The following is a 19572-nucleotide window of genomic DNA, read 5'->3' on the forward strand; positions in this document are numbered from 1 at the left end:
TGTGTGTGCCCTTTTTCTTTATTTTTCTTCCTTATATATTTATCTTTTACTGCTGCTGTCACTGGGGTGGCCATATATTTTTCTGTTGATACCCTGAATGCATAAAGGAATTTAAGTCAGTAAGAATGCCCTTTCATGTTTACCTTATCTGGATCTATTTTGGGCTGCCACTGAAGAGATTTTCTTCCTTCCACCAGATACAAGCTGGTATGATGCTGCTGCTTGTATCAGGCCTATCAACTGCACGAGGAATTGTTTTGTCTCGGTGAACCAGTCTTCTGGGGAGGCATGAGGGTGGGAACTCTGGAGAAGCTGCCAAATCAACAGCTGCATGGACTGGTGTGAGGGAAGTGCATAATGCTTTCCTGCATTTCCTTCTGTTTATATTTAAAGTGAATCAATATCTAAAATAATTCCTGTCCCTTTGAAAATGGGAAATGCCATCATTTCTTCTGTGCCTTCTGAATGCATTTCTGCCTCCAGGAAAAGGTACGAGTAAGATTAGCTAGCTCTGCTTTGGTTAGGTTTACTTTTTGTTTTTGGTGTTCTTTACTAGGTGGCAATGATTGAGGGTTTTAGATGTCTGCTGTAAACTTACCTTAAGAGCTGGATACTCAAATGACTTAATTAACTTAGTCTGTAATTAGTTTCAGTCTATAATCTTGAAGTATTAGTAGCAAGAGTTGATATACCATTTCTGTGATTACCTGTTGCTCTCCCCCCCCGCCCCCCCCCATCAATTTAAATTTGTTGGAAATATTCCATGCCCTGATGTTTGGTAATGAAGTGTTCCACTGAATTCATAGAATATTATTGGCAGATTTTTCCTCTTCAGTGTTGCAGTGGCTCTCAGTGTGTATACCTGGGAGATACGCAGGGAGTAGTTGGCACAGTGACTTTGGGCTCAGATTTTTTGTGAGGAAAGAGAGAAAGATTACTGGAGGCTGAAAGATGCATCTGGGATACTCGACAGGCTCTTGGCTTCCATAGTGAGGCCAGATGGACAGAGGTTATGGAGCAGAGTCCTGGAAGAAATTGTAGGAGGTTTCACTCCACTTATGCTTATCTGATTGCTTCTGAGCTGGGCACTGCAGTGCCTGTCAGCAGTGTTACATAGCAAATAATTTGTGAAGTTTCTCGGGGGCTGCGGAGGCAGCAGACAGAATGGTTTTCTCAGTAACAGTATTTGGAAAAAAGGCAAAAGTTTACAGGGACCATGAAAGAGATGCACAGAGCAGTCATGCTTTTCCATCATCTCTTGCAGGTGGGTGGTTAAAACAGACAAGTAATAGGGACTGAAGGAGGGATTGGGAAAGGGGGTATTAAACACTTGAAGGGAAAGATCTGAACTGTTTTGTTACATTTATCCCGTTGGAAAAAAGTGTTTAAATATTGTTCCCTTCCCTCCCCCCCTTAAGTATCTCAAAGCACCCTCAAAGTCCTCCTTGCTACCCATTCTACTGCCCGTTCTGCCAAAAGCTCATTAAAGAAGTTGCACTTGTTTTTACGTGTTGTGGACTACTGAATCATTTGGAGACGCTAAACTAATCTCTTTCTTCATTTTATGCAACTGGATGATACTCTATCCAGAAAAACACTTGCAAGGAACTGGCAGTTTTGAGGCTTACTCTAGCTTTGTAAATTTTTTCGTTGTTTTGTATAACATGTGTTTCCATGGTTATTTTGTCTTGTAAGCATGCTTCATAGGAAACTTGGCTTTGTAGGAGTTTAGATGTACTCTGAGACTACTGGGAATTTGTAGTGAAACAGTGGTTATATCAGTTTCTGTATTTTGTACTGGAGAAAACTTACGGCGCTTAAACTGCAGCAAGTTTAAGCTTAAGAAGGATGCAGTGCACCAACTTAATCTTCAGAGGAAGGTGCTAGTAGTCTGTCAGTGGGTATAAGTTTCTTGCAAATGCACTGTATTTGTAACTTGGGATCTGTTTCTTATATGGCTACAGAAAGCTGCTTCATTGTGGTGCATACTATCATCTTTGAGGTTCCTCTATTTTTTACATCAGTTCCCTTTTGTAGTTTAAGTGTGATGCTGATTAAAAAGCACCAAATTTTTTTAAAGAGTGTTGGGGAAATTTGTCCTGAACATCAGTCACCTCATCACAGAAAGCAATAAGGTTGTTCAGACAGGATTTGCACTTGGTAAATCCATTTTGGTAGCTCGCAACCCTCTTAGTGACTGAGGTGAGGCTGACTAGTGTGTATTTCACTTCCTTTCTGGCCTGGACCTTTCTTCTTGCAGATTTTCTGCAGCTGTCAGTATAATCTGGGAAGTCATTTATGTTGGCTTTCTGCTGAATTTTGGCTTTCTGGATTCCATAATACTGGTGCCAGTACTGCTTGTAGTCAAGATGCCATGTGACATTACAGCTGAAAAACTCAGTGCGGTTTTCCTTTCTGAGCTGTACATTATTAGGGTGTTTTTTTTTTTATCCCTTCTAATAAAGAAAAAAAATAATTTTTTCCAGGGTTGGAGAGGGATGTGGATCTTTTAAGAGCATTATTTCATTTACCAAAACAATTCCACAAAGGTTTGTGACATGACTGATTCTAGTTAGAGACAGCAGCCTTGATCACTAGGGACGATGTAGAAATTAATTTTCAGTTGTGTTGAGCATGTGTGTTACTGGAGGACTTCTGCTTGTGTTCTCTCATATTTGTAACCTGGCTTAATAAGGCAGTTAGAGTCTCTATATTTAGTCTCAAAAATATTCTAAAGTTATGCTGCTAACTTAATATTTTCAAACAATTTTTTTTTAATTTAGATGAGGAGTGCTGCTTATTTGGGAACTTTCAGATTGTGGCATGTATTTCTAAAATAATAAAAACCCCACAGTAAAATATTATACTGCATCCAAAGCAGTTTCATCTTAAAGTTGGTAGAATAGTATTGTAGTTCAGAGGACTTTGAAAATTGTGTTGCAAATAGCAGAAACAATACTACTAATGGATTAAAGATTTAAAGAAAACTCTTGGATGACTAATTTTGGAGACTATGAAAGCCATGGTACTAAAAGGTCATATAGAAGGTAATGCCTGTATCTTTCTACAGTAGACTGAAGTGCTAGTTGGTTTTTTTTTGCGTGTGTGTATATGTATGTGTGTAAATATGAAATATATATAAGCACATATAATAAATTTAATTCTTAGTTAAAAAATCAGACATCCTGCAGCCATGCTGTTGAAACGTATGCCTTATCAGTCTTTCTAGAAGAAGCCACTGGTTTTAAGGAATGAGAGAATAATATTTTGTTTATAGATGCTTTCAAGCAAGTCATCAAGTGGTAGAAGCAAAAAATTCATCCTTTTTCAGTATGAAATTTTGAAGGTACTACCTGCAGCTTCATGTGAGTTTTCTCGGGAAAAAGTAAAATAAAAAAAGCATAATTACTGCTGTAGTGTCTAGTTCAAAAATGTTCATAATGTTATGGGATTTATCTTGATACCTTCATGTCTTTGACAGTTCTGTATTTGCAAAAGCAGAACACTTTCACTTCATGTCACTTTATTTTTTGTATTATTGTTTGAACTTTCTGAGACTTCCTAAAGTAGATCCTGTATCATTGTGTACATCCTTTTTTTTTTCCTTAATCTAATTCTAACAGTTTAAGATTGTGGAAACTATTTTGTACACAGCATCTGCTATAGAGTTGTGTGGTATCTATATAGAAGAAATAATGGTTTTGTAGTAAGAAATGCAATCATTGTTCATCAGACCTCTTATAATCCATCTTTTTCCATGCTCTTAAGATCATGGAGAAGAATAGGTTGCCTTTGAACAGGAGGCTATGTCTCAAACCACTTATATGTAAATAATCTTAGAATCGTAGAATAGTTAGGGTTGGAAAGGACCTTAAGATCATCTAGTTCCAACCCCCCTGCCATGGGCAGGGACACCTCCCACTAAATCATTTCACCTAAGGCTTTGTCCAACCTGGTCTTGAGCACTGCCAGGGGTGGAGCATTCACAACCTCCCTGGGCAACCCATTCCAGTGCCTCACCACCCTAACAGAAAAGAATTTCCTCCTTATATCCAATCTAAACTTCCCCTGTTTAAATTTTAACCCATTACCCCTTGTCCTATCACTACAATCCCTAACGAAGAGTCCCTCCCCAGCATCCCTATAGGCCCCCTTCAGATACTGGAAGGCTGCTATGAGGTCTCCACGCAGCCTTCTCTTCTCCAGGCTGAACAGCCCCAACTTTCTCAGCCTATCTTCATACGGGAGGTGCTCCAGTCACCTGATCGTTCTCGTGGCCCTTCTCTGGACTTGTTCCAACAGTTCCATGTTCTTTTTTATGTTGAGGACACCAGAACTGCACACAATACTCCAAGTGAGGTCTCACAAGAGCAGAGTAGAGGGGCAGGATCACCTCCTTTGACCTGCTGGTCACGCTTCTTTTGATGCAGCCCAGGATATGGTTGGCTTTCTGGGCTGCAAGTGCACAGTGAAGCTGGCTCATGCTCATTTTCTCATTGACCAGCACCCCCAAGTCCTTCTCCGCAGGGCTGCTCTGAATCTCTTCTCTGCCCAACCTGTAGCTGTGCCTGGGATTGCTCCGACCCAGGTGTAGGACCTTGCCCTTGTCATGGTTAAACTTCATGAGGTTTGCATCAGCCCAACTCACAAGCTTGTCAAGGTCCCTCTGGATGGCATTCCTTCCCTCCAGTGTATCAAGTGAACCACACAGCTTGGTGTCATTGCCAAACTTGCTGAGGGCACACTCAATCCCACTGTCCGTGTCAGTGACAAAGATGTTGAGCAAGACTGGTTCCAACACTGATTCCTGAGGGACACCACTTGTTACTGGTATCCAGCCGGACATTGAGCCATTGACCACAACTCTTTGTGTGTGGCCATCCAGCCAGTTCTTTATCCACTGAGTGGTCCACATATCAAATTGCTGTCTCTCCAATTTAGAGACAAGGGTGTTGTGTGAGACAGTGTCGAACGCTTTGCACAAGTCCAGGTAGATGATAATCTTGATATATTTTTTCTTAGTAAGTATGAACTGATGCAGGTAATGGCATGAATTGGGCAGTATGAGGGAGATTTTGAGTTCAAGCAATAGGCAGCTGCTTATTGCTTGGCAGGAAGGATGTTCATTTGAAGTTAACCACTACTATGAAACATGATCTTAAAACTGAAGTAATTTCTCTTTTACCTTCAAAAAGCATGGCTGGTAAAGTATGAAGAAACCCGTTTAAAAATGTTTCCTGTGTGACACAGGACACAGTTGCAACTGTTTCTGCAGCAGCTCTGTGCTCTTGCCACAAGTTTTTAATTAGGGGGAACATAATGAGATGGCCTACTAGATCTGACCCTTAGGGAGAGGGGCTGATTTAATATATTTCTGTCTAGATAAATATTTGGAATCATAAGAAGTAGAAATTCTTCTAGAAAGAAAGTTGATTTTTGCTGAAATTCATTTAGTGGGATTAGGTGACTTCATTATTTTTAGCCATTTAGGAGAACAGACTTTTTTTTTTTTTAATCACTTGATAAAGATTTTGTGGGCTTCCCCTGCTCTCCCCTTTGCCAGTGTTTTGCACTAGCAAAACTTGAAATAGGTGTAATCTGTTCATACAGAGGCTGAACAGAGAACAGTCTAGATGATCTCACTGGCTTGAATTCAAGCTAGAGAGATTATTTTTTCTTAGTTTAGATCACCGTAGCTGATCCTGTCAAGGAATAAGCCTGGCCCCATTTCTATTGACTAAGGTGATGTAAAGTGCTTTTATCCTTTTTGTCTGTTACCTATCTGTGTAGCTAAACAAGCTTAAATACAAGTTAGTATGGATTGTTAGAAAGGAAAAAGGATCACTTTATTTGAATTGTATTAAAAATGAGTTTGAGTATCTCACTTCTGCACTTAAAGTGGGTGAAAATGGGCTTGCATCTCCTGTTTCCCACTGTTTTTAAGATGCTCAAGTGTTTCTTTTAAACTTGACCAAGACTCCGTATCCTTTTAAACTAGATTATAATTCAGAGTAGGTTTTAATGCAGACATGTTATCTGAAAGCATGTGTGGGTGTCTGTGAAGGTGGCCTCTTCTTTTTCATAATAAAATAAATTTTACTTTCAAAATAAGGTTGTGTGAAATGAGGCTTTCTGTCCCTTGTTGATGGTTCTGTAAAATAAAATAGCTGTTAGCACTGAAAATAAAGGTTAGTAAAATGGAATTAGGAAGTGGACTTTTTTTCATGTAGTGAAATCAGTAATGCTGTCAGAGCAGATGTGAGAGAGGAGGAGGAAAAAAGAATAAATCTTGATTCTGGAATCCAAGCTGAATTTTACTCTCCTCCCCCCCCCCCCTTTTTTTTTCCTCACTTGAAGAGAAGACTTGGTGAAAATACCATTTCTGGTAGAAAAATTAAGAGTGTTAATCAAAAGACTGCTCTTTTTCTTCATAAGCTTTATTACACAAGCCAGTTATATCAAAATACAGAATATAATTTGTCCAGTTTTACTTTAATAGCAATATTCTGGCTGTAGCAAGTGGGCAGGTTTTAGTATTGGAATTTGTTGCTTTCTCGGTAAGTGCTGAAATTGAACTAACATGCACAATAGCTTTGAAACTTTTTAGTTACATGCTGTACTTCAGTGTTATGTATTTTAAGAAAATGTTAGCAGATATTTTAATATAAAGGTTGGCACTTATAAAAATGAGTTTGGTGAATAGTTGAAGCAGTGCAGTAATTGTGGTTCTAGAATTTAGATGGAAGCTTGTTCCCTGTTCGTAAGAGCTTTGTTAGATCACCTTGTAAAAACTGTGGGGAAGGGTAGGGGAAATAGATCCTCAAAGCTTTTCTGTCTCATACAATGTGAGGAGCAGCAGGAAAATGCAGACTAAATAGTTAGACGTGATTGCACTTGAATTAATCCCACTGCTAACCAGTTAAGACATTTGACATACAAAGCGCATGTTGAGTGGAAGAGGAGGAGGTGAGGTAGAGAGGGGACAGATGTACTCTTGCGTAGCATGGCAGAGGAAATGAGAGTTCCCAGCCTCTGTAACCAGGAAGGATTAGCAGGAATACTGAACTTACAGCTAGAAGAAACTTAATTGGCCTAAGTTCTTAATTCTGAAATTGTGTAATGCTTTTCTTTATTTAGAAGATGATTACTGCATATATTTATACTTGAAGGTTACTTTCAGAAAAAAATCAAAACTTCCAACAATAAAACAAAAATAGACTATGTAAAATTCCTGTTAAAAAATGCCAAGAGTTTTCATGAGTGCTGCAGTAAATTGTTGTGTAGATTCACTACAATTATCTTTTGTGTACTGTGAAGTAGGAGTGGAGCTTAGGGTTTTGTTTTGCCTTGCCTCTTTGGGCTAAGGAAGTAAAGGGCAAAAGGATAAGGAAGAGGAGGTTAAAAAGAGACCTTTTAGCAGGGGGGTTGGAACTTGATGATCTTAAGGTCCTTTCCAACCCTAACTATTCTATGATTCTATGTTAGGAAATGAGGGTATGGAGAACTTTTCAAAAACCCTACTTGATATGTCTTTCACTTGATTGCTGCAGCTTTTGCAAATAGAATGTAACTACGAAAATGTTAATGGCTTATTTCACAATTGTTAAATATTTCTCTAGCAGTGTAATATAGCAGTTTCAATGCAAATGAAATTGGCACCCCAGTTGCTACAGCTTTCCAATTTTACATGTCACGATAGTGAAGAGACACTAATTTGAATCCTAAAATAATGTTTTTAATCACTTGACAAATATGACACTCACCTTAATTATAGAAATGTTTATATATGAACATGTTCCGGTTGTACTCAAAATGGAAGTCAAATTAAAAGACAGATGTGTAGAATTAACAAAATTTAACTTGACATCTACTGTATATGTAATCCTTGGCAATTTTTTTTTTTAAATGTGAGCCCAGAGGTGGCATTAAATACATTTGGCAAAACATCATATTAAAAGAAAAAATCCAGTTTAAACCACTGAAATGGCAAATGATGGTTTGCTTATCAACATCTAGTTAGGGACATGTCAGCTGCTGTAGTTTTTTAATATGAATGGACAAATATAGTTGAATATGCACAGTAAATGAGTTGTGAGCAAAGTAGTGTGGTTTTATTTTTCAGTTTTGCTATTCTTTCAATGTTCAGATTATTCTGTTGCAGCTATAATATTTGAAAATAATCACAGATGTCAATCTCCAGAAGTGGTATGGGCCTGCTGGATGCTACTGCTGTAAGACTTACGTAGTATTCTGATGAAGCTTCAAGATTGACAGACTTATTATTCCAAAACCCAGTCTCCTTGTATGATGTTGTTTCCCCTCTTGCCCTATGTCCAGACTTGAAATCATAACTACTCTGAACATGGTAGGGAATGGACGAGAGCTGAGTACCTGGAACAGGAGCTTCTGGCTGCAGTGGGAGGACCCTGGAACCCAGAGCCTCTTGAGAGGAAACAGGTGTAATTGCTGTCTGAGGGTGGCAGGGAGGATAGGAAGAAGTAGAATACCTACTGGCTGGACTTCTGGAGTAGCACTGGTTTTGTAGTAAACTAGAAACGTGTATCATATTATCAGCTACAAGCTGAAATTGACAGCACCAGTTTAAATCCAGACAACAAAGCTATAGTTACATTGGTGAATCATTTTAGTGAAAATGTGTCAGTATCAAGTGTACAGGCTTGATTTTTGCCTGTATCAAGCAAGGATTTTGCTTAAAGATATGATAGAGGCAAAGCTCTAAAAGCATGTCAGATGAATTAAGCAAACAAGAAATCTATTGAAGCTACTTTGAAGTATAATACGACATAGTTTTGTTTGTTATTAGAGTAAATCGTTGTGCTTGATACATTAAATATTTGTCATGCTCCCATTGGTTTTTCTGCAAAATATTCAATTCATAAGTACTAAATTATATTATGTATAACTGCATACTAAAGTACAGTGGGATTTTTTCTTAAACTGTTGGTTGAAGACTGTGTGGCCTAGGTTTCTAGGCAGTGAATTTTACGGATTTACCTAAGCTCCTGTGTGAATAATCATGATAAGTCACATAGTCTTAGTTCAGCACTACCAGCATGCACCTGGGACCATCAAAATGCTGCATTAATTAGGAAGCACAAGCCAAAGAAAAGGGGTTGTGTTTTTTTTTTTGTGTACCACTTTTAGTAGTTGGCTGTATGCTGTGGGAAAAAAAAAACAAACCCAGGGCAAAGCCTAGTCAAAAAAAAAAAAAGCGGGTGTTGTTGAGAGGTGACAGTCTTGTTATCTGAAACATCCTGATTAAGCTCACGTGAATATTAACCTTGGTGTGTCTTCTCTCACCTGCTGAGCTCTTCAGTGTCTGTTTGGACTTACAGGCAGCCCTTTTCTTAAATCACGGTTTATTTTGCTAAAGCAGTTCCATACTATGAGAAGAAGATTACTGTGTGTAACTGATGCTATATTAGCTGTTTGCATATTTGACCTTACAAATACACTGCAGAAGTCTTTCTTTATATTATCTTAGATATGAAAGGTAAGAAGTGGTGATGGTGGGGCTGGTATATGGCATCTGTTGTGATGGTAACCAAAAATGACTAAGTGGTGGAATGGTTGTGGGTGTGGAATAAAGGTCCTTTATCTTTGTGCACATGTGTGTATGCACACAGTATATATCCATATATGCCTGCTATGGCATTAAGGCCTATGTTCTTCAGTATCACAGTATGCTAGAGACTGGAAGGGACTTCAAAAAATCATCTAGTCCAATCCCCCTGCCGGAGCAGGAACACCTAGATAAGGTTACACAGGAACGTGTCCAGGCGGGTTTTGAATGTCTCCAGAGAAGGAGACTCCACAACCTCCCCGAGCAGCCTGTTCCAGTGTTCCGTCACCCTCACTGAGAAGAAGTTTCTTCTCAGGTTTAAGTGGAACCTCTTGTGTTCCAGTTTGTACCCATTGCCCCTTGTCCTATCATTGTTTGCCACTGAGAAGAGCCTGGCTCCATCCTCGTGACACTCCCCCTTTATATATTCATATACACTAATAAGGTCACCCCTCAGTCTCCTCTTCTCCAAACTATAGAGACCCAGCTCCCTCAGTCTTTCCTCATAAGGGAGATGCTCCACTCCCTTAATCATCTTAGTTGCCCTGCGCTGGACTCTCTCCAGCAGGTCCCTGTCCTTCTTGCACTGAGGGGCCCAGAACTGGACACAATATTCCAGATGAGGTCTCACCATGGCAGAGTAGAGGGGAAGAAGGACCTCTGTTGACCTACTAACCACCCCCCTTCTAATACACCCCAGGATGCCATTGGCCTTCTTGGCCACAAGGGCACAGTGTCGGCTCATGGTCATCCTGTCATCCACTAGGACCCCCAGGTCCCTCTCCCCTACACTGCTCTCTTAACAGGTCGTTCCCCAACCTATACTGGAACCTGGGGTTGTTCCTGCCCAGATGCAGGACTCTACACTTTCCCTTGTTATATTTCATCAAGTTATTCCCTGCCCAACTCTCCAGCCTGTCCAGGTCTCGCTGGATGGCAGCACAGCCTTCTGGTGTGTCGGCCACTCCTCCCAGCTTAGTGTCATCAGCAAACTTGCTGATAGTACACTCAATTCCCTCATCTAAATCACTGATGAATATATGAAATAATACTGGTCCCAGTACCGACCCTTGAGGCACTCCACTAGATACAGGCCTCCAATAGACTCTGCCCCATAGATTACAACTCTCTGGCTTCTCTCCTTCAGCCAGTTCACAGTCCACCTCACTACCTGATCATCCAGACCACACTTCCTCAATTTAGCTGTGAGGATGCTGTGGGAGACTGTGTCAAATGCTTTGCTGAAGTCAAGGTAGACCACATCCACCGCTCTGCCATCATCCATCCACCGTGTTATTTCTTTATAAAAGGCTACGAGATTGGTCAAGCATGACTTCCCCTTGGTGAAGCCATGTTGACTGCCCCTCATAACCCTCTTATCCTTGATATGCCTTAAGATGGCACCAAGGATAAGGTGTTCCATCACTTTCCCAGGAATGGAGGTGAGGCTGACCGGTCTATAGTTACCCGGGTCCTCCTTCTTGCCCTTTTTGAAGACAGGAGTGACATTTGCTTTCCTCCAGTCCTCAGGCACCTCTCCCGTTTCCCAAGACTTGGTAAAGATGATGGAGAGCGGTCTAGCAATGACCTCCGCCAGTTCCTTTAGCACGCGCAGGTGCATCCCATCTGGGCCCATGGATTTATGGATGTGCAGATTGCTCAACTGGTCTCTAACCCATTCCTCATCGACTAAGGCAAACCGCTCCATTGACCTGACTTCATCTGAAATCTCAGGGGTACAGGGCTCTTCAGGACTGCCTCCAGCAGAGTAGACAGAGACAAAGAAGGCATTCAGTAACTCTGCCATCTCTGTATCTTCTGTCACCAGGGCACCCATCCTGTTCATCAGTGGGCCTACATTGCCTCTGGTGTTAATTTTATCTGCCATGTATTTGAAAAAGCTCTTTCTGCTGTTCTTGCCTCCTCTCGCCAGATTTAATTCTAAGGAGGCCTTAGTCATCCTAGCTGCCTTCCTACATCCTCTAGCAGCAGCCTTATATTCCTCCCAAGTGGCCAGCCCCTCCTTCCATGACCTGTAAACTCTCCTCTTCCACTTGAGCATACCCAGCAATTCCCTATTTAGCCATGCAGGTCTCCTGACCCTCTTCCTTGACTTCCTACTTGTCGGGATGCTCTGATCTTGAGCTTGGAAAAAGCAATCCTTGAATGGCAACCAACTATCTTGGGCCCCTTTACCTTCAAGCAGCCTTGCCCATGGGATTTCCCCTAGCAATTGCTTGAAGAGGCCAAAGTTTGCCCTGCTAAAGTCCAGGGTTGCAATTCTACTTGCTATTCTACTGGTCCTACCACACAAGATCCTGAATTCTACCATCTCGTGGTCGCTGCAACCAAGGCAGCCCTCAACCTTCACTGCTTCGACCAGACCCTCCTTGTTAGTGAGGATGAGATCCAGCAGCGCACCTCTCCTGGTTGGCTCATCCACCATTTGCATGAGGAAGTTATCATCCATACACTGGAGGAACCTCCTGGACTGCGGATGGGTTGCCGAGTAGTCCTCCCAGCAAACATCAGGGAAGTTAAAACCCCCACAAAGACCATGGCCTGTGACTGTGAGACCACTCTCAGCTGCCTGTAGAAGGCCTTGTCAACTTCCTCACCCTGATCTGGTGGCCTGTAACAGACCCCCACAGCAGTATCGCCCCTGCAAGCCTGCCCCTTAATTCTCACCCACAGACTCTCAACTCGCTCGTCATCTGTCCCCGGACAGAACTCAACGCATTGTAGCTGCTCTCGCACATAAAGAGCAACCCCACCACCCCGCCTGGCTGGCCTGTCTTTCCTGAAAAGGACACAGCCCTCCATGACTATATTCCAGTCATGTGAGCTGTCCCACCACATCTCTGTAACTGCCACCAGGTTATAATCTCCTGACTTAACACAGGTTTCTAGCTCCTCCTGCTTATTTCCCATGCTGTGCGCGTGCTGTGTACAGACATTTCAGGGAGCGAGCTGAGCACACCGATTTCACCCTAGGATTACAGGAGGCCTCCCAGTCTTCATCAATTCTGGAGTGCTGCCCCACTGGGGCAAGCCCAGCTACAACCCCATCCCCCTTCGAATCTAGTTTAAAGCTCTCCAAATGAGCCCTGCTAATTCATGTCCCAGCATCCTTTTGCCTCTGTGCGATAAACCTTTCCCACATGCCATTGTCCAGACTGGTGCCCTATAAAACCAGCTGTTATCAAAGAATCCAAAGCCCTACCTGCAGCACCAGTCTCGAAGCTAATTGTTTATGGACTGAATTTTCCCATTCCGTCCCACATCATCAATGCAAGACGGAGGAGAAGATCATTTGAGCCCCAGGCTCTTTCACCATTTGCCCCAAGGCCCTGTAGTCTTTCTTCATCCCCCTCAGACTGTGGGAAGCAGCTTCCCCCTCACCTGTCTGGAAGACCAGCAGCAGGTAGTAGTCTGTCGGGTGCACCAGGCTGGGGAGTGCCCTGGTGATATCCCTGATCTGGGCTCCAGGCAGACTACACACTTCCCTATGATGAGGGTCAACTCTGCATATTCGGCCCTCTGTTTCTCTCAGAAGGGAATCACCTACTACAGTGACCCTTCTTTCTTTCTTATCAGAGGCAGTCTTGAGGTGCGAAGTCAACCGCTTTTTCCTATGTGGACTTGTAGGCGGGCCTTGCACCACATCCTCACCTACCTCTCCTTCAAGATCCAGGGCCTCAAACCTATTACGGAGGGACACCTGGGGAAGCAGGGCAGGAAGGGAGGAGGGCTGCCCACGACGCCAAACTGGAACTCGCTTCCAACACTCGTCATCTTTTTGGTCCTCTACCTCCACGCGACAGCTACAGGGCAGGGGCTGTCTCGGGCCATCCCCCTCTGTCTGAGAGGGCAGGGGGTCCATCCCCTTTTGGGGGATATCTCCCTGGAACCGTTCCAACTGGCCCGCCAGGGAGTTACTCCACCAGTCGATCTCCCTTTCACACTCCCTGATGGTCCTCAGCGTCTCAACCTCCTCCTTAAGTTTAGCCACCAAGCTAAGCAGATCTTCTACCTGCTCACACCTCACACAGGTGGAATGCTGTCCTCCCTCCCCTGGCAGCAGCAGGCTCTGGCACTCCCTGCATCCAGAGACCTGAACAGCCATGGTTTGGGACGGGGTGTCTGAGTTGCTACAGTCTTCTTACTGCAAGCTCTCTTTCTGGAGGTGACCATATTGGTCAGCAGTCTGGGACACCAGCAGCAGGGTCAGCAACACGACCTGCTTGTTCCTCCCTGTGCCTGGTGGGTAACTATCCCTAGTTTCTTCAAATACCATAAATAGTACTATGATCGTTCAGTTTGGATGTTAGCCCTCCCAGCATAGGCCATGTCAGCTTCTCTTAAAGACTCTGAATAGCTGTGACATAATGCCAGCATTGTACCATCTCTTCAGGAGACTGGCTTGTTCTTTCTGTCAAGTGATAAATGTTCATCCTGCACTTAACTAACTGCAGTAAGGCTAGACAGAGCTTTAGTAATTCTGTGAATTTTCTAAAGAATTGACATTATAAATGAAACTTATTTGGAACTAAGTTATAAGTAGTGGGGTTTGAATTTAAATACCTGAGCTAGTTCCATACTGACCAGCTGCATAGTCATATCTGTGTAATGTTAGGACTTTCTTTTGATAGTTGATTTTGTTATTTTAAAGGGACTTTAAACAAAGTTTTAATTTTTTACTGGGACTTATACTGCTGAAGTCCTTTTAAGAACTGTGAAGTTAGGGGAAGTTTTGTTTACAGTCAGCCTAATGGGAACTATACTAATGATTTTATTTTTTTTTAATGTCCCAAAATCTGTTAGGCTCTAAACCACTCATCTGAATTATATGAGAATTGGGCCAGTATCTTTTGTACTTACTGCAGTCTACCAACTTGTGCAAGTTTTAAGAAATCCTATTAAAATACCAAATGAGATTTGAATCTCTGTAGCCATATGCTAAATTGCAAAACTAGAGCAGAGGACAAAAGGTCACTGTTTTGTTCATTAGACTTACAGAACTTTCTTTGTTAATTATGCATTCATCCAACTCTGAATATGTGTCCTGCTATCTAGTTTAATTAAGTTTTGTTAAGTCGTTTAGAGTAGTAACCCCATATTCAGAACTTAACTTTTTTGAATAATACCATTAAGCATGCTGATTTTTTTTTTGACAAAAGAGAGCACGATTATATGTTATCTTCTATGCACATATCTTCCTTTTGCTTGTAGTGCTCTGCAGAAGTTCTAAATGTATTTCTGAGGGCATGAATATCAGGGATCTTCTTTGTGTATTGAAATGTAGCTGTATAATGAGAGCTCATGTCTTTTTTGGTTAATTGTTGCATTTGCAATTTTTTTAAAAATTGATGTCTTTCTCCTCCCCACCCTCTGTGCAGTTTATTTACTGCATTTGCTTATTATGAGTCAACAAAATCTTCTATTCAGTTGTGGCCAAAAATTGTTTTTAATTTACTGTAGCACAGGTATTCAGCCTTTTAGCTGTGTGGATTGTATTGTGAATATCATCTAATAAAGCACTTTTTCAGCTTAAAGTGAATTGAGTAACTTGCAGACCATTTTTATAATTGCAACACTTTTAATTAAAGAGCATATAAGTATGTAGACAAGAGTCATTTTTTCCAGTTTCAAAACACTTAGAGGAAAAAAAAAAGTCTAACTTCTGTCTCTTCAGACTTTATCTGGAAAGAAAGCAGAAATTCATTTTAATGTTCTGTTAAACTTACAATAAACTAGGAAGAATTAAACTTCTCCAATAATTACAGTTTACATTTATGAAACAGTTTCTCCTTAGAGCTACAATTTTGCTTTTGGGCAATCCGATGTCTTGCTCTCAGGAAAGAACGGAAGCTACTTTATGTAGGAGCCTTATTTTATATTATTTTTCATTGTTTGTTGGATTTTTGAAGCTTTTTTGTGAGGAAGTTGATTTTTCTGAATCCCATGCCTAAGACGGATTGATGCAGTCTAAACAGTCACTTTAGCGGAATGGGAGATCTGTAGACAAGCTTCTCTTGGCCTCAGTTTTAAAAGCTAAAACAGGGCTCTCTGAAAAATATGGTGTTCGATCTCTGCTTGTTTTCTAAATGTCAAACTGCAAGACGAGTTTATTTAAATACATTCTCAGTGTTACTTGTTGACATAGCAGTTGTTTGAGTTCCCATCAGGGTGTCATTTGATCACTGGTAGGAAAGGCGTAAATTAGACAACAAAAAAAGTTGAGAACCTTAGAGCTGGAATAGTTTTGGTGGCCTATAAATACTTATCATCAGCTTCATGCTTTTGGACTTGGCTGCAACACACTTTCCATATTGTGCTAGAGACTAGATTGAATTAAATTAATATAATATTTGTTGTCTGCATTGCAACATTGTGAAGGTCCAAAGCTATTGTAGCTTTGTTTTCCCTACCTTGCTTTTTAGATTACCTTGCATATATGTGTATATATGAACATACAGACATATGTCTGTCCAGATAGATTGTGTATGTGTGTATATGTTTATGAATGCACACATACTATAACCTACAGTGGCACAATAATCTGAATCTCACTGCTATTTCATACTCCTGGTGAATCCATCAGTGCAGTAAGTTTTGCCTGCTGTGTTATACAGGGCACCAGCCAAAATCCCACCAGCTCCACAGATGCACTTGTGGATGATTTTACCTGTACCAGGGGCTACCCAAACAAGCCTTATCTCCCCTGCTGCCAAAGTATCAGTCCTACCTGCTAAGCCAGGTCTCTTCTAGGAGCATGATGGTGCCTGTGTGGAGAAAATGTTCATCTGGGAATCTGGGATCTCTTTAGTACATTAAACATCTCTATTTTAAACCAGAATTGTATTTAGATATTCAGAAAAATTGTTTGAATATTCGTGATACCTGGAGTAAAAATTGTTAGAGGCAGTTTCTGAAGAAAACTTGAGCAGTAAACACCACCTGTTGGCCCTTTCGAGACTTGACTGGAGAAAGTGACACTTTTTGGTCTTGCAACTGCTTTGATCTGGGGAAGAAGTGTAGTGTTCCTTGGTTGCGGAAAATGACACGTTTAGTTGTATAATATGAGATTGTATTCATCTCCTCCTGTTTTGTTACAAAGCCTACATTTTTCTTGGAAATAGCGGAGAATTTCACAGGGAGGAAGAAAAAGGGTATCTCAAGAAACAAAGTGCACAAAATAAGAATAAAGAAGAAAGAAATTGCACATTAAAGGGCAATAGTTGCATCTGAAGAGAGATGAGGGATAATATTCGATAGAAAAATGCTCTAATGTTGGCTTAACTAGACTACTAGCCTACAGCATAATTGGATAGCAATATGCTTTTAAAAAATAAAGGTAATTTTTATTCATCAAGCAGAATTTCTTTTGGATGTAGTTAAAATGTCTGAAGCTTTTTACACACAGCAAATATTGATTTGAAGACTTAAAGTTGCATAAATATCATATTCATTATTTCCTTTCCATGTGTTCTTGTTTACAGACCAGTCTTTCCATATGGGGATGGGGAAGTCTTGGCCTTGTGCTTTTTCTAGTAACTTTTGGACCCTTCGCTATATTTTACTTTGCATTTTATATCCTCTGCTTTGTGGGTGGGTAAGTATACTACTCAATGTTTTGTATGATTCACTATGAACATAAAATTTCAGTGTGTATATTAGCAAATAGTTTGCTCTGAGAATCTGAAGTTAACTTTTATGTAATTAATATTCCCACAATTGAGTAGCTCTTTATGAGCAAAATTATTTTTATTAAAGTTTTCTATCAAAAGTAATTTTTTTTTTGCCATTGAATAGTGCTTGTACTACCTTTGTCCAGGAAAAAAATAATATCTGATTAAACAAATAAGCAAAAAAGAGTATCTATTTTTACTGAGTGTTAGAGGACAAATGCTCATGTAAAATCAATGTTAACTTCAGTTCATAGTTTCTCTTGTCAGTTCTTTTCCCAGTACCTACTAAATAATTATATCCCCTTTCATTGTAACAATCTCATTTTCTTACCTAAAATACTTTGTTCATGGGGAGAGTGAGTGGATGTTTTCCTGGCTGTGTGGAAATGACGCTATGTCTTGAACAATTACATCAGTTCAGCAGCTGTAGACATGCTCTGATGTATTTGACGGGGAGGGAGCAAGGGGGCGATGATATTATAGTCTTTAGCACCATTATTACATCCTGTATTACTATTTCAGCCTTGTAACTATTAAAAAAATTTTTTTTTAATGCCAAGTCTAAATGTGTTAGTGGGATATTCTTCTCATTCATAAGACGTGTCTGCAGGATAGTAACATCTTTATTCTCTTTAAGACCTGCTTGACTTTTCATGGGATGTTCAGGATATCTTTAATATTTTTAACCTTCCTTCAAAATGCTCTTTTAACCTTCTTATTGGATACAACATAGTCCTGTATGTCTCATAAAAAAAAATTAACAGAGTTTAGTGGCTAGAATTAGAGCTGTTATGCTTGGGTTTCAACTGTATTAAATGTGGAATTCCACCTCTGAGAAAGTAAAATAGTCTATTAAAGTGAGTTAAACTGACTTCTAAGTAAATGCTTTTGTCTTATTAAGGCTTAATACATGTATGATTGACTTGTTTTGCTGACTGTTTTTTCCAGACCAGAAGGCAAAGAGTTCATCCAAAGGGCAAGAGTTTGTCCGTTTACGCTTGTTTCGTATTACCACTTCCTTAGTATCTGCAGTATGAAAAATCATGGGGGGGATCATAATTTCTTAAAAGCTTAGCCTTCCTTCTTGCTCAATTTCAGTTGCTTAGCTTTTCAGAGGTAACAGTCAAAACAGTCCCTCATGGGGTATGTCTGAAGTCAGCTACAGTTTGCCACCATGAGGCTGCCTGTAGTTCTTGAGCTTGCACATTCTCAAGTCAGTTCTGATATCTCTTTGCTGTGATTCTTTTGCTGCCTTGATACATTTTTGTAGCCAGTGAAAATAGATCTTCTTAGGGATGAGTTCATCTTGTGGTAATATATTCATTAAAGCAGAATTTATATTCATCTCCCTAGTATGTGTTTACCTCTGTACAGAGATACGAAGTCTCAGCCCTTCCCGTAGAATGTTATTACTTCATACACATCTACTTGGCTAGGGCTGCAGTCTGGCCTTTTTTTATGCTGTTAATCTTTTTCAGTGACATACCTACTTAAGTTTTACATTCAGCGTTCAAAGCCATGAGTGCTAACTAGGTCAGATAGTTTTATATCTAAATTACTCTTGCCTGCTTTTTTTTTTTTTTTTTTTATTAATTCCCATAAAGTTATGCAAAATGCTTGGTCAAGTGTCTCTTAAAAACCAACCAAAATTAATGTTAAGAAGTAACTTGTTCACTTATAGTTAGCAGTCAGATATCATAACATAATTAATATAACTTTAGAAAATAAAAAATCTGATTTTGGTTCATGATTATGGCAGTGTCCTTAATATTTAGCGTACCCTTTATCTGAATTGTGCAGGAAAACAATGGTGATGCCATAGGTGTATCAACATATTCAATATGTTTATACTGCTTCACTTCTGTTATGTGCAATTCAGTTATTTCTTTATATACTCTGAATTGTGTGCTTGCACAGATAGCTTGTAGAAGGTGTACAGTTGATTGCATGCATGGAAGGATACTGAAACCCTTTGTGTATATGGATAAAAGCTCTAAATAGGAAGTTCTTGTTTCATTTTGTGTTGTTTCAAGACTGATTTATAAAATGCTAGCTCTTTTGATTTTTAGGACACCTCTCTTTTATTCAGGATCTGAGTTGTCGTAGGGATAAGCTCTTTCCACCAAAAGCAAGAGGCAAAAGACAAATGTTGTTTAACCTGTGTAGCCAAGGCTATTATAAAGTGTTAATCTTCATGAAATATTTTTCACCTCTACTTCAAGTACTGGTGCAGACCAGTATTTTGAGTGTTGTGCCTGTTGTTTACCATCTGCCTTTTCTTTGTGCTTTGGATATTTC

At 40.3% G+C, this 19572-nt stretch overlaps 1 protein-coding gene across 9 annotated transcripts in view; it reads left to right on the top strand.

The window, feature by feature from the left end:
* The window catches only part of SNX13 (sorting nexin 13), a 73009-nt gene that overhangs the window by 8529 nt on the left and 44908 nt on the right, over positions 1 to 19572 (top strand). For 8 of the 9 annotated variants that reach the window (XR_009725921.1, XR_009725918.1, XR_009725919.1 and 5 more), the window contains exon 2: positions 17086 to 17198. Coding sequence is in view for 5 of the 9 variants with exons in the window: in XM_061356445.1 (XP_061212429.1) it covers positions 17086 to 17198 (113 nt within the window). In the remaining 4 variants the exon portion in view is untranslated. Of the gene's footprint in view, positions 1 to 17066; positions 17199 to 19572 lie in introns of those variants that run through there. The other variant, XM_061356441.1, reaches the window with a different exon arrangement.

The sequence above is a fragment of the Neopsephotus bourkii genome, unplaced genomic scaffold, assembly GCF_033783945.1.
Source record: "Neopsephotus bourkii isolate Nb327-2 ecotype Australia unplaced genomic scaffold, CSIRO-AGI_Nbou_v1 NB_855, whole genome shotgun sequence".
Taxonomy (NCBI): domain Eukaryota; kingdom Metazoa; phylum Chordata; class Aves; order Psittaciformes; family Psittacidae; genus Neopsephotus; species Neopsephotus bourkii.